Below are 16,844 nucleotides of genomic sequence, written 5' to 3' on the forward strand. Positions count from 1 at the left end.
GGTCATCCGTCAACTCACTATATTCTCTCGTATTCTTCGTCAAAACACAAATGTTTTACTATAATTCATCTTAGGATCTTTTGGATCTGACACACAACAAAAGGTTCTGTTAATAATCGCTTTGAGACTGATAATATCAACACACACGAGAGAGACTAACCTATAACGCGTCTGGCTTACACCTCAAACTCCACATCACACCCTAAAGTAGGTGTTAAAACCAACATTTTAAATGAAAATCCTACATTACCTAAATGATATGTTTCCATATCCCTTTTTTTAGTCAGTTACTATACTGAATCTTGTTTGAAAAATGTATTAAATTTTCATTATTTAATGACTTATTATTTAAATAAAAACAAGCAAAGACAGGAATAATGTTAAAAAATAATTATTTAAAAGTACTGAAAATTATTGTAAAGTCTCGAAGCGGATCATTCAACCCTTTACTTCCTTTCAGTGCAAATATATTATGTATACTAAGAAAAAAAATAGCTTTAAAACCAGATCACCATTAAGAACTTACCGAATTGGCAAGGGCTTATATCTTGTATGCCATCTGGTGGGCACTCTTGCCTACCAGGACAAAAGCATTTATTATCTGCATATTTATCTCCAGAAGTGAATGTGTTTTCGTCGAGAGTGTAATAGCCCACATTTATTCCATTCTTTTCCATGTCATATCGATATTTAAATGGCCAAATTCTGCATATGTCCTTATCATATATGTGAACTACGTCTTCTTTCGTTGTTTCCCTTGGAGGAAAGAATGAGCCTGAAAATTTATTTTATTTTATTAGCTCTAAAAATTCTTATATAAATTATAAAATAGCTATAGTTTCAATTTATTTCTAGACATAATTAATTTTATTCATCATTACTAACCTTCAGAAGCTTTAATTGAGTTGCAAGGTTCCGAGTCCCAATATGGCAGATGATCTAATCCGTTTAACTTAGCAAGTAAGCCAAAGTCCTTCATATCTGTATGGCCAGTATATATGGTTTCAACATCATTCATAATACTTGTGTTTCTCTGAAAAATTCAAGGAATATAATGTAAATATGTGTTTAATCTTGTTTTTGTTGGACTAAACTGAGTATAACTCTAATATTATCAATACTTAAACAAGATTTAATCTAATAGCTATGTAATAATTATAATGTACAATCAAAAAATATTTTGTATATAACTGTAAATATATGATTAGACCAATAAGAGAAGTGTTTAATTGTTCAACAAAAACCATTCTTACGTCAAACCTTTCACAAACATGTACCTTGGTAAAAGAAGAGCCAATGTCTAAACATACCAACTTTGTGTTTATGCTATTTCTTAATTTGAAAATCTTATAGTAATAAATGATGTTAAAGTCAATGGCCTAATCTTATTAGACTTAAAGTTTTGAAGACTTCAAAAAGAAAATATCAAATCCAGAATAAAATAAATAATGGGCAATGTGCTCTGAAACAGTTTTTTCTCAAAATAAATAAAATTAATATTGTCCCTTCTTTCACCAAGGTACAGAAATAATTCCCATTAAAAAAAAAAAAAAAAAAAAATACAAGCAGGTTAAATTTACGTAGGAGAGCTAATAAACTCCTATGAAAGGAGGTAGGAGTTTGTATAACTAATATGATAAGTTACAGGTCAGAAATAAGTTATTCTAAACATGAAATTTACTTTGAATATGCTTGTACAACTGAACATATTTTCCTAATAACCTGTACATTGACTTATATTATTCTTGATATTTAATTTTTAAACATTCTCTTAGGTAGCTATAAAACAGATTAATAGGAGTATAGAGAAGAAAGGTATCTTTAAAGGAAATTTTACATTTGAAAGAGATTTCTATTTGAATAAATATACATTACCTAATTTTTCCTGTAGCAGCAGTAAATTAAAAAAAAAATTAGGAATATTTGAATAAACTTTCAGATAGTTTGAATTAATCATAAAGCTAATAATGTTTTTTTAATTATTTGGCCCTGGGAATATGTTCTATTGTTTTTTGTTATGATCTCCTTCGAAAGATTGCAACATGTGGTACATTGACCAATACTCACTTTCATAATTTTAATTCTCCTTTCAGTCTACATTTATAAAATTGGATCATTATTGTGAAATTCTTTATATACAATAGTTTCATTTTGTAATTAAATAGAATTCTTGTTTTATTAAATTAGATAAAAAAAAGTCACCATTTTTCTTTGTATTATTCAAATATTATTGTCAAGTAATGGTATAGTCCTTCTTGATGTAATACTTACAGAACTTGCAAATTACAATGTAATGGCTTGGCATTACAATGGTTGAAATAATGTCTATTAAAATTTTATGGTATAATAATAGTAAGTGGTAAATTTTATGTTGAAGTCTTTCTTGATTGTGGTCTTAGCTTAAAATTAACTTAGAAATAGTCCAAATTATTTTTTGGATATGAGTTTTTTGTTAAAATTTGTCTATTGTTTGAGGATCACTCTTTGGAAAAATATTCATTTCTTACCCCAATAAGAAGACCCATTTTAGCAGGCGGCCTTTTTCCCCTTGGATAGAATCTGTGAGCCAGGTTGATCAGCTGCTCTTCATAGCCAAAAAGAAGTTCATCTGCAGTAACCGAAGTGAATTCTTGCCCTCTATACAAAGTTTTCAAGCCCATTGATAGAGCAATACGCATTATATGTGGCAATGATGCACTCTTAGACGTGAGGGTCTGAAATTAAAAAATAAAATAAATATACAAATTCAATAAATAAAACACCAAAGTTTAGAAATCTTTTTTATAATGTTAAATTATTTTATGTTCTTGAGCCAACAAGATTATGGGTAAGGTTTGAGAATAAATAGGTTTGAATTTGCAGATGAGTGATTTTAAGGCTGCTGCCCCCTCCTCTAGAAGTGAAAAAAAATCTTTTTTTTTTATCAAGAAAATAATTGTAATAACTAATAAAGTAAGTACTGCTATAATTATGTAAAATTTTGGTTCCATTCACCTTTTCCGTACTGAAATGTCACTACCTGAATGACCATGGATTGCCTCCCTAGATTTGATCCTGGGTATACCCTTTAGGAATCATGTATAGCATTATTTTTAAATTTACAAACACCCTTTGGCATATCATGTAGATTTGTGCTCCATTATAAAACTTTCACGTTTCTACCATTAGGTTGGAGTGTCAAGCAAGTGAGTCATGAAAATGTTTGTACTGTTTTTTAATACGTCAGTCACAAATGGTTCTGTGTATGAGAATTTTTTTAGTAAGTAATGAATTATTTTTATGAGCAGATAGCTCAGAACGAATAACAAAATTCATTTTTTTTTTTAAAGCTGTCACAAGTGATTTCCAGTTCAGTTATCTATCCATCATGAGTACCAAGTTTTGTCTCTGTTTTATTTTGTTAACGGAATATTGTAAAATGTTAGCTGCAGGGAGTTTGAACATCTAAGAGTAAATGTAACTTGATTTGATTTTTGTATTTCTCCAAAAAAGCCGGATCTTTCGGATATCTTTCTGACAGCTATTTATATAATAGTATACTATATATAACTAAGTAACTTTACAATATCCAGAGCTATTTGGAGAACTTCATTGTATCAAGCCCACCAAGAACAAACTTCAAAGCTTGGAACTAATATATATACGTATATTAATAAACATACATACATACATACAAGGATGGATCATAAAATAAGATTCCCTTACTTCTTATTTGTAGAAAACAGTGTTTATCCTCAGAACCCAATACAATATTTTCAAGGTAAAGTATTGACATTTTTACAATTTTTACAGATGCTGATCCAGCTGTCCTATACCTATTTAACAAAATCCTGAGCCAACTCATTGAAATAACAATTGTTCTTTTCTTTCCTTTTATTATTCATGGCACAGAAACTTTATGTTCATAATGAATGAATACCCCATGCAATTTTATGACATTGTTGCAGGATATGAAAGACTTGATAAAATTGATAGTATATGCAATAAAGAAAATATATTTCCTAGAATTTTGTACTGACCAATAAATGTTTTTTTTTCACTCTAACATTAGGTACCTGATTTATTTTAAAAAATTTTTAGTTTTCCGCAAATATATTTTTATAACATAAAAACAAAATTGAAATAATAAGTAATGGGTTATCACTTACAAGCAATGGAATATTTGGTATGATAAGTTTGGAATCTCTTCTGACTGACAAATCTGGCACGAACCGAAGAATTTTGTTGTGTTGAAAGCTTACAGTTCCGTTTTCATGAAATTTTATATTCACTTTCTCCATATCTTCCCTGAAAAACAAAAATAAACATGAATTAGATCCTCAAATTATGAAGACAAATAAAAAAAATATAGTGAAACCAATAAAAAAGTATATAATAAACCCGAAAATTATATATTTAAGAAGTTTTCACTCAGCTAATATATTCACTTTTAAAAGAAAAGGTTTTATTGACAAATTAATTTTTTTATACAAAAATTTTCAATATTTTGAAGTAAAATTAACTTATAACTTACTAAATGAGGTACTCCGATAATAATTCTAAATTATAACTTTTCATTTGATATATTTTCTTTTGATAGATTCCTCATTTGAAGTATTTTAGGATAAATTGTCCAGCACACAATAATTACTAACTTATAGACAAAACCACAAAATACATACAAAAAAAAAATGGAAAAAAACAAAACATAACGATTTACGCCAAGAGGAAACTCTACCAGATATAATAGAAAATAAAATAAAATATTCCTTAAACGATTAACCTTATCATCATTATCCAATCACTATCAGGTTATAATTTGCATGTCTAATGATGAATGACTGGTAGAAGTGATGATTGCCGGCTCTCATCAAACAATAGCTGTCGCGGTTTATCACTTCTTAGTCGAGTAAATTAACAAGAACAAATTTGAATATCTGATGATTCTTAGTAATCAGAAACATCTAGTGATGTCATTGAATTACGTAAAGGAATGAGATATATCATTTATATTGATCGTCATTAAGATACGTTATTCCTGTTTTCAGGAAATCTTGCTCAAAGTGAGTACTATGAACATTAAACCAGATCTCTGTTTTAGTTTAATTTTTGTTTTGTTTCCAACAATTTTCCGATGTATTTTACATGGTATAGAAGGTTGTTTTTGGATTAAAAACCTCCAATACTTGCAGGTTGCAAATTTTTTAGAACCTAAAATTTACCAGATTGCGTTTCACATAGTTAATCTAATTAGTACCTATTCCAGTAAAAAATACGAAAAATTTCTATTATTTAAATTCAACTCTTTTAACAAAACACCAGTGGTGTTTCCGTGTTATGTTTGAATCAGAAGCGTACTTTAATCCAAAGGTCATTCATTTTTGGTGCGATGAATTGGAACTCTGTGAAGATCAAGAACATAACTTTTTTTTTATCACATCGTTTTGGAAGTAACTGTCTAAATTCCAGTTAAAAAAAACAAAACGTAATGTAAAAAAAAAGAAAGTAAACAAACAATAAATCTCAAAGATTTTTTAAAATATTGAATAATTATTCAATTCTAATTAATTATTTTATGAGCTTCAATCTATTTAAATTTTCAGCCTTACAGGAGTCCTGAAGAAGGTCTATAATATGGATCGAACGTCGGCATTTAATAGTTAACACTATTTTTCTCATCAAACTGACGTCTTAATTCATTATTTTAGTATTCTTAGTAAAATAAGCCATGAGCTAGCCGTGTGTTCGAATAATTGGGTACGAATCTGGCGATCGAGCGTGATTCTGACCAAATCATGTCCTTGCACAACCGTTGGTCTAATAGCAGTAATTCCTTACTAAGTGCTGCAACCCTGACCCTGCAGTGGTACAGTTAGTTCTTTTTTTATACTCTCCCTAAATAGGGATTAGGTAATCCACTACTATATCCAACTTAAATATAATAAGGAATATGTCACAAATAGCTACTTCTTGATAAGTTACAATAATAGTATATTCACTATCATACAAACAAAAACGTAAAGTTCCTGCACTGCCTTAATCCATTCGAGATCGATTGCATACCGTGTGTGCAATGCATTTCCGAGCCAAAAAGATCAACTGCACACCGTGTTTGCAATCATCATGAATTGAAATTATCATTCAGTATGTAAGAAGCGGCCGTTAGAACAAAACTGGTTTAGAACAAAAATTATCCAAGAAGTGTGTAAAAAAAAATTTGTTGTTGATTTGAATTTTTTGCGGTTGTTTCAAGAGCTATCATTCTGTGCAACAAAAATAATGGTCATATTTCCAGGAAAATTCATTATCTTGTACTGCTTCTTAAAAATTTATGTTTATTTGAGTTTATATTCTTTTATTTTTATTTGTTTCATTTTATCTATAATTATATTCTTTTTCTTCATTACTGAACCTAAAGTAAGGATGTCATGTTACCTGACATTGGAATAAATGTTGTTCAATTTAATAATGTTATTTTATTTTATTTAATATTGCACACATGGTGTTTAATCGGTCCATCGTAATAAAAACATTCTGAGAAGCTACCTGCACTCACAATCATTTTATTTGTACAAAGCAACTAGACTAGTTTCGCTTGCAAAAATGTTTTTCTAATCAAAAATGGCCAATATAAAGCAAAACAAAATTTGGATTTTGGGGATGGTCTCAAAAATATGTGCTGTCTCGAATGGGTTAAGATTTTTTTAATCTTAGCTAGATGAATCCTACCTACGAAAATCACTGCAAAAAAAAATGAAGCCCTACAATGACAGGTATTAGTAGTTTAAGACAAGCAATATTTGCAAATTCCATTCTCGCCGATTAGAACCTCTTTGTGTTTCTGTAGGTTTGGTTACGTCATTAAAAATATTTTAGCTCTTGTTGCCTCTTTACCGATAACTAGTTTATTTTATAATCTTTAAAACACAGTTTTGGACTTTTATTGAATCTGATATATGTATATTGTTTGTATATATAGTTTGTTGAACCAGCCTTCAATATGCTCGTCGGTCTTGGCTCAGTGGTAAAGCACTGTACTCCAAGAACCCAGGTTCGAATCCTTCTCTGACAGATAATCATTTATTCTGTTACTGCAACCGTGTGTCAACTCTGTGAGTTTTGGAGCCCTCTGTGGTCCACCCAGTCTTGTAAAGCGTGTACCCCAAATTGGGTAAATATCTGGTGGTCGAACATGATTCTGACCTAATCACCTCCTTGCCCAACCGTTGGTCTGCTAACAGTACTTTATTAAAAAGTACTGCACTCCTTCATGGGTTTTAGTGGTACAGATTTATTTTATTTTTACTGAAATTCTCTGTTTATTTTGTTCAAAGTAACATAAATGTGCTGGTGAAATTTAGTCGAAATTTGTTTCTGTCCAGAGAAACTTTTTTTTTTTAAAGATCTAAAAGGATTTGAAAATATCCACAGCTCCACAAATTTGGATTAAATTTGTTGGGAATTGAGTTATATTTTTGCCTTTTTGAAGTTGTCTCAACATTTTTCTGCAACCTTCTGTAATTTGTTTTTTGGATAAAGATTTTGCGCATTCCAACATTCTCCTATGTTGATGTTTTTTATTCTGCAGGGGTTCAATTTTTAATGCGGGTACTCTGTACGTAAACGGCTCGAACGATTTGATGAAAATTACTTAAAGTCTTTCATTTAAAGATTTACATGTTTTGTATGTATATAGAATAAAACCCCGAAAAACAAAAGTAGAAACTAAATTATGAAACTTCATAATTTATTCATAATTCATTTGCACATGATTTAAAAAAGTATAAATTTTCTGGTAAACTATTGATAGGTAATGAAATATTATAAATGAAACGATTAAGCAACTTCTTATCCTTTTTTTCACACAAAAAAAAAGGAGAAGAAAATACAAAGTTGGAGTACTTCGTCTCACGATTCTTTATTTATTTGTTTACCCGAGTTGGAATGGCCAACAGAACCACTTTTCCTACCTTAAGAACAGTCCCGTTTAGACAACCGACAGTTTCGCAAGATATCCTTAGAAGCAGGTGGCATTGGCTAAAGATGGCCGGATAGCAGTTGCCCAGAGATATGGTACATTCCTCCCTGACCGGCTGACCATACCCTGCTCGACCAGCTCCTCGGTTTCGTCATCTTGCGTAACCCGATCGCTCTCAGCTTTCTCCTAATTGTTGTATCGGTGCGGCAATAGTGTATCGAGTCTCTAACTAGATCGATTAGCAATCAATTCTATATCAACTTTATTTAAAATATAAGAAGCATTGTTTATAAATATATATATAACATGTGCTTTACGGAAGAATAACATTCTTCTTCAGCTACCAGTAACAATAAAAAGTTGTTTGACCTGCTTTTGATTTCTCTGCAACCTCAATATGATCATTCCTCAAAATTGTAGAATTTGGCTCGAATATGAAAAAAGTTAAATTAAATTAATATATTACTTTTACTTCCTCAAGTTATTTACAGTACAGATAAATATGAAAATTCGTGTGGAAGTCGGTTCAAAAACATTTACCTCTTAATATGTGACTAAGACGTCAGGTGTATAAAGTGACGTATCTGCGGAGAAGAGAAGGAGTAATACTAGCAGTATTCCTTCTAGTACAAGAGCCCAAGAGGAGAAGAAAGGCAGTTATCTCACCCCAATTGTTGATTACTTTAATGAAAACTATGTATAATTACTAGTCAAAATTGATGAGTCTGCCAAATATAGTAAGAGGGAATAAAAAATGGCGGCTGTTTCAAAGCGATAAAAAATGTTTTTTTTTTCATTCGAAGCTCTATATCATAAAAAGTGGGAACAACACAAGAAAACCTAAGAGAACGTCGTTTAAAGAAGAGTAAATTTGCTGAAATATGAGCCCTAATAGAGTTGTTTACGTTAAATAGTTTTCGAGATATAGCTTTTTAAAAAGCAACATTTCATAAAATTGTTGTATGGGACGTACTGAAAGATCAGTAGTTAGTGAATTTATTTTGAAAACTTTATATCTCAAAAACCATTTGACGTACAGATGTCTATTAGCACTCAAATTAAAGCTAGTTTAATGAGCTATAAAGTAGTTTATGATGTTTATCTTTGTAGGAGTAATAGTTTACATGAAATTTGCTAAAATAAATTGATTTATAGGTGTTCGGACAAATTTTCATTTGCCAAATTTATATTCTTATCTGAATATCATAAAACTACTACACCTATGAAGATAAGTTTCATAAACTACTTTATAGTAAGTTAGATTTCCTTTATTCTGAGAGTTGGCAGACATATATGTGTATTATGGATCTAGAGATATATTTTTTCAAAAATCCAACTTTTTATACAAACAACTAGAAATTAACATTTTGTGAGTTTATTTTGTCTAAAAACTACAACTCCTACAAAGATAAACATAATCAACTATTTTGTAGTAAATATAACTAGCTTTAATTCGAGTACTGGCAGACATCTGTACGTTCAATGGTTTCTAAAATGAAGTTTTTCATAAATCAAACTTATTGTCCGAACAACTATAAATCAATTTATTTTAGCAAATATCATGAAAACTACTATTCATACGAAGGTAAAGGTCAAAAACTTCTTTATAGTCCATTAAAATAGCTTTAATTTGAGTGCTAATAGACATCTGTACATCACATAGTTCCTGAGATATAGATTTCTCAAAATAAATTAATTAACTACTCATCTTTCAGTATATTTTTAAGAAATTTTGCTTTTTAAAAAGCTATATCTTGAAAACTATTGGACGTAAATAGCTCTTTTAGGGCTAATATTTCAGCAAATTTGCTCTTCTTTAAATAATATTCTCTTAGATTTTATTTGCGTTGTTGATAGTTTTTAAGACATAGAGCTCCGTATGAAAAATTAATGTTTTAAAATAGCCGCCATTTTTTATTCCTCCTACCTATACTTGGCAGACTCATCAATTTTGACTAGTAATTATACCTAGTTTTCATTAGAGTAATCAAAAATTGGGGTGAGATAACTGCCTTTTTTTCTTCCCGGCTCTTGTACTATTCGTTTCTACGTGTTGATATTGACTTACACGTGATATAATTTACATTGGACTGTAGACAAATTTTTTACTAAAAATGTCATTTTAATGCAAACACGGTCATTGTAGATAATTCGAGATATTTATTGTATCTTTGAATCAGTATATCTCGGGAAGTATTGTATAGTAAGCTGCTCTAGAACCGTGAGATTTAGAGAAAATTCAATGTTTTTAACTTTTTAATTAAATGCAACGTGTTTAGAACATGGTTTAGAGAAGTAGTTCCTAACCGGGGTTCCGCGGAACCCAAGGGTTCTGCGAGCTTCTTCCAGGGGTTCCACGAAGTAATTTAGGTATGGGTCATTTCACGTCATCTTAATCCAATTTTAAACCTTACCATCTCAGATTTTCTTCATATTTTGTTATATTGATATTCTATCCTTTCTTAGCTTTTGCTGAAAAGACTAATCACTGTATTTGTACCAAATGATAACGTAGGTGTTCTGCCATTTTCACAATTTCTGTCAAAAGGATTCCGCCATTTTCCTTTTTTGGGTACGAAACCACTAGGTTAGAGGATATAAGTGAAGAACTAAAAACCAAAACCCAGATTTTTTTTAATTTGTTGGTTCATTCTCGAGGTCAAAAAAATAATAGTTCACTCCAAGAGTACAAAAAAAAAAAAAAAAAAATCGCATTATCACATCTTATATCTTATATCTTAGCAACTTCGGTTTATTTTTCAGTCACACCCACTTCCTTCATTTAGTACCTGCCACTCGAATTACTATAAGGATTTAATATAGTCTAGTTTCGATTGTTTACCTCAATCTTACTTATTTTTCCCAAATAGGCAGTTCCCGTTACGTCGCCTTGTTTTAAGTTGTTCGGAGCTAAGTCGCTAACCAATTCAGATCAGGAACTGTTTTACAAGAGTTACGACGCTTGAATAACGAAATCGTTAAAAAATCTATTAGTATGAAAATATAGCTCTTAAAATTGAGTGTACGCTATATAAACTACTTTATAGATAGACTAAAGACTACGAAATATAGCTTTATGTGAATACGCACATTTTTATATTGCAGGACTTAAATTAAATGCAGTTATGGTGTTTGATTTTATTCTCTGTTCAGAATTCTTGTGTCATTTGCTTCCTACTGAGCGATACAATTAAGTAGAGTACCGTATTAATAATTATTGATATAAAAGTAATATAATGTCTATATTTCTGCAATGTTACACAATTTTTTGAATCTATGACACATCTTACTCGTTTAGGGAATTAAATCCATTTCGAAATAGAAAGTGTCATTTCAGTTATGTGGCTAAACTATAAAACTGTTTCCCCTCATTGCAAGTCGTTAATGCTCCTCTTAGAGTAAATAGTTAATTCAGAAGAGAAACTTGGTAATAAAATTGATTTATTGATCTATAATGCTCATAAAATAAATACAAGATTTATTATTTAAACGGGCTTTTAAAAATATTCTTGAACCGTAGTAATTATGAAACCTGAAATATCAAGTAACAGTAATAATTAGAGAGTAACTTGTTGTTTTAATATGATTTGTGAGTTTTTAATAATGTTATTAATTAAAATGTCAAGTTTTGATCGAAATTATTAATTAAAGAAATATTACAAATAATGTTCATATATTTTTCTTTTACCTATGGAGTGGGATAGCTAAGTGTATATGGCACTATGCTACTAACTCTTAGAGCCTTGGTTGAAATCCAGCTGTACTATAGAATTTGTTTTTTACTGATACCGTGAGTAAACCCTGAGGGCTTAGGAGCCCTTCTAGAGCGCGACTGCCTATATTAATTGAGCAACCTTAATTAGGAAAAAAACCTGGTGGTTGACCGTGATATTGAACAAATCACATAACTAAGAGTCGTTTGTAGCAGAGGGAGTTAAGTGACTGCCTCATGACTGCAGCGGCTCTGGTGGGGAGATCGATTTCTCCACAGATTTCTGTGGTGGTTCCAATAAATCAAAATTAGACCCTCCACCATTTTTAGAATAGGTTAGTTACCTCTAGATAACTCGCCTATATGCTATAAGTTACCGTTAAGAGGGTCATTAAAAACAAAATAAAAAAAACACATTGAATGACTGTCGTTCAAAAAACAGTATTTCCTTTCAAAGTACTGTTTTTGACACTTAACAGATTGTAGAGATTCAGATAACATCACTTTTCTTTTACGTATTCTTGTTCGATTGTTAATGTTCGACAGGTATCATTAAAAAAATTACAATTGCGAAATTTTATACAAATATTAACCGTATAATATAGAATTAAAAATGATTGGCTTATATTAAAAAAAATATAATGAAATTAATAATAAAGTGAATTATTATATAGTACTCGTACATTTCAGTTTATATATCAATCTAAAAAAAACATATTTTTTATTTAGGATATTTTTGGGTTTTACTTATTTTATTTTTTTAACCAACAAAATTAATTAAAATAGAACTTTAAAACAGTAAATAAGTTTATATGAAAAAAAATGTGGCTTTTATTCAATTTTTTTTTTTTTACCGATATGAAAAACTTTTTAAATAATAAAAAAAATAAGTATATAAAAATTATTACGCTAGTAGTTCTCAATTTTGCGGAAAGCCCAAAATAATCATGATGTGTAAGTAAACAAGTTTAGTCCAAATCCGAGCAACGTTTCGGGGAATATAATTGTTTCTAATATATTTTTTTTTTACTTCACATTAAGTCTTACTAATTAAAACTATTATCCTCCCTCCTCCTCGGCACAACTGAATTTTCATTTAATAAATTTAATATTCCCTCAGTTGGTTAGACCTTATTTGAATATTGCTTGCCTGAAATACTGTCTAGTCAAAAAACTATATATATTGGGGAGTTAGTGAATGAATCGTTTAAATATTATTGCGGATTAAAAAAAATAATAACATCGCAATTTTACAACATTAAAACATTCAAAAAGTAAGTTAAAAATTATGAATTTTTTTTCATGCGCTTCAGTAAATCTAAGAAAATAAATTTTATGTCTGGTATTTGTAAAACAGGATATTCGCATCTATAAATTAAATAATCCTATCTTCAATAGATTTTTCGAAAATATATTGAGCAAAAAATGCAACATGAAATACAACTTCAAAATAATTATTTTCAAGAACTTTTAAGTGATACTTTGATGCAAATACTACCGTCGGTAATCAGTGGAATCATTCATCAAAATTATTCTTGCTAAATTTTGAAATGATAGAGAAGTACAGAGGACGCAGAATGTTTATTCTATTCTATTCGACCCAGTCTCATCAACGATTTGTTCTTGAAAACGTATTTACAGGTGTCATTTACAACGTTTTTTTAATGAGAATAATGTGGAAGATAAAATTAAATAACTCTTACAATTAAACATATTTTTTTAAAATTATTACAATCTTCATTTGACAAATTAATATGAACTTGTGTTTCAAGTTGAGTTATAAAATATGAATGGCTATAAGAAAAAAAACTTATTTGGGTCATGTTCCATATCCATGTACATATTATCACTTTTTATCACATAAAAATCTGGATATTTATTACTAAATCATATCGTGTTTGCATTGAATTGAAAAAATGACAGCGTTTGATGCAACGTCTCTATGTAATGCGGGTAATGTATCACTCTGCCCCTTCCTCTGGGATTTACAGACCTTCATTAAATATGGTTCTTATTTTAAAATTATTTTATTTATGTTATTTGTATTCCGTGTGGGTACATAGGGAATCCCCTTATATTTCTGACATCCGGGAAATCTCGTGGTTGTTATATAATTAATTCCCGGAATTATAGTTGTTTGTTACAATCGTGTTTATAATTAACTTCGAAAAATAAAAAATAAAATATATTTTTTTCTTCAAGAAGTACGAAGCCATATAAATTAAACACATTTATATGTTTCTTTGTTTTGTTTTTTATTGTTAGATATTTCAATCAATCCTACAAAAGAAAATTATTCTGGTAAATTTTGATAAAGCAAAACTATAAGAACCATTACTTTTGTAATGAGTCAAGGTATCAAATTTTTCTACTTTCTACTTTCTAATTGTTTTGTGGTCATTTTATTACAATACAATCAATTTACGAGAGCTTATATTTTAAATGATATTAAATATAACATATCAATTCAATCTATATTTATTTTTATTAGAAAAAGAATTGTAAAAGTACAATTAGATAAAACAGAGCTTTTTTATGCACATTTTCATTTTAATTTATAAGCATAACATTATTATTATAAAATATACAGCGATAATTACAGATTTGTATAATAAAAAAGATGAAATTGACAGAAACTGCATATAACAATTTCCCCAACATGGGAAAATCAGAGTCGATAAAAGAATTCATCATACCTTCTAAGAATTGTGAGCAATGATATTTTTTAAATATCATAAATTCATCTTAATTGTAAATAATGGAAGTAAATCAGAATAAAGTGGAATGTTATTTAATATTCAGCAGATAACTTTTTGAAAGATGATAAAAATCCCTACAAATCAAAAAATAAAAATATTGAAATTGGCCTATTTTTTTTTTGTAAAAAAAAAGGCAAAAACAAAAAAACAGTATAATAAACTTTTGAAACCCATTACATGTTTTTAAACAAAAAATTCCACGAAAAACCATACATTTTTGTTATTAGTTATTCAAATAACTCGAAAAAGAAACGGTTTTCTAAACATTCTAAGTTCTATGTTTCCTCATCCTAGATAATTAAATTTCCAACAAAAATCTTAATTGGATCAATATTAGTGAAGATACAAATAATTGTTTTTGTATCAAGCATGGCGCCCAAACCAGTGAGTAAAATCGTGTAAGTGAACAATTCAGATACCCACTCTTAAGCTGTGATACCTCGTAACTCTAAAAAATGAACTCAATATCATTTAAAAAAATTTTAAATCAGCTCTTCATCTTAAAGAAATCCCTAAATAACTTTAGAAGTCCGTAAATATTTTATATGTATCTCACAAAATGTTGTTTGAGCCGAGACGTCATTATATATATATATATTTGTTTATTTGGTTATAAAAAAATATAAAAACATAAGAAAACAGAAAATAAGTAATTAATAATAAATATGGAGTTTATAGCTTAATGTCAGAGAATTTTTTAGACCTTGTTTTGATGAATTCACCTTTAATTCCCATTTTGATTCGTAATTAAATTGAATATTTTTAGTAAACCAAAGAACACCTACTGTAATTCTTGGAACCTTGTTTTGAAATTACTGTATTTGTTTTCGTTTGGTACAGGATTGTGCAACCCAGACTTCACAACCGTACGTCAATAATGGCCTCAATATTGTTTTTTATTAGAGTAGGTATTTAATTCTCCTGAAGGAACGAGCTCGATCCTGCACTGAATTAAGGAATAAAAGATCATTGTGTATAAAGATCAGTGTTAGGGGACGGTTTCGACCAATACGCATCACTTAGTTATAAGTTACTAAATTAAGTAGTCACATAAAGTGATGTTGAAAATTAATCGATTGGTGCCACCGCAATGGGCCATGAAGGAGATATCGATCATAAGATGGCGAAGCGTGACCATTTGATTCGCTAACATTTCCTTATTGCCCAAGGATGGCAATAAATTTAAGCTTTTAATGCAACTGATTAAATAACAGAGATTAACCCACTCTACGATGCGGCTTCCACGTTGCAACAATCGACCAATGAAATCATGAATGTACTCTAATGCAAAATCACACACTGTCATGTTATCAAAAGGAATCAAACCCTTTGTTTTCCATAGGCATCTCTTAAATATATGTAATACAACTAATAGGACACGGAAACTCAATTCATTGCGTTTGGTCTTAAAACAGGACGTACAAAACCTGATCAATTGGTTTCCATCAATTAAAAATTGTAGAGATTTAATTATATATTATTTAAAATTTTATGTATGTTAAAAACTAATGAACTCCCAATACAATACAGATTTGATTTCAGCTGTAGACGGTAATTTATTTTCTACTTCATTAGTAGTACAACTACACAACATTAGTACATTAAATATAAACTTCAGTTATTTCACCCCAAGTTTTACTGACTTTAATAAAAGCTATGTACAATTACAAGTCAAAATCGATGAGTCTGCCAACTATAGTTAGGGGGAATAAAAAATGGCGGCTGTTTCAACACGTTAAAAAAATTATTAATTTTTTTCGGAGCTCCATATTTGTAAAATAAACAACAACACTTAAAAAACCAAATAGAACGCCATTTAATGTCTTGTAAATTTTTTCTAAAATAGGAACCCTAATAGAGCTATTTATCAATAGCTCCTGAGATAATTTTTTTTAAAAAGCAACATTTCATAACGAAAAATCAATAGTTAGTGAATTTATTTTGAGAACACTAGATCTCTGGAACCATTAAACGTACATATGCTTATTAGCACTCAAAATAAAGCTAGTTAACGTTCTAAAAAGTAGTTCTTATGATTTTTTTTTATTCTAATAATGGTATCCTTATGTAGTATACTGCTGAGAAACTGAAATTTCTATCTGTTTTCACTTAAAAAAAGAAATTATCATCTCCGAAAATAGTTATTTATATGGCTGCCCACTTTCAGCTTTCAATAATTTTTATCATAGGAAATAGTGAGCCTTAAATACAGAATTCGTTATAGGTTCGATCTTAGTAGAGTTTGTATTGTCCTACAGTTTAGAGCAATTTTTTTTTGGGACTGAGTGTTTAAATCTATCTGTAAACGTGGAAGAATTTAGTGATGGAAAAAAGGAATTTGGTGAAAAATAATACACCAATATTAAGAAAACATTCTTTGAATCTAAGAATTAGATCCTTCCTCGTTCTTATCTAC

The 16,844-nt window shown here is 29.5% G+C and overlaps 1 protein-coding gene across 3 annotated transcripts in view; it reads right to left on the minus strand.

Annotated features, from left to right (window-relative positions):
• Positions 1-16,844, minus strand: part of dsb (debris buster) — a 409,190-nt gene that overhangs the window by 9,552 nt on the left and 382,794 nt on the right. For all 3 annotated transcript variants that reach the window (XM_014425044.3, XM_014425043.3, XM_014425045.3), the window contains 4 exons: positions 4,149-4,287; positions 2,508-2,714; positions 886-1,033; positions 527-775 (listed from right to left, as the gene is read on the minus strand). In XM_014425044.3, coding sequence (XP_014280530.1) covers positions 527-775; positions 886-1,033; positions 2,508-2,714; positions 4,149-4,287 — 743 coding nt within the window. The remainder of the gene's footprint in view (positions 1-526; positions 776-885; positions 1,034-2,507; positions 2,715-4,148; positions 4,288-16,844) is intronic.

The sequence above is a fragment of the Halyomorpha halys genome, unplaced genomic scaffold, assembly GCF_000696795.3.
Source record: "Halyomorpha halys isolate HHAL.00 unplaced genomic scaffold, Hhal_1.1 Scaffold493.1, whole genome shotgun sequence".
Lineage (NCBI taxonomy): Eukaryota > Metazoa > Arthropoda > Insecta > Hemiptera > Pentatomidae > Halyomorpha > Halyomorpha halys.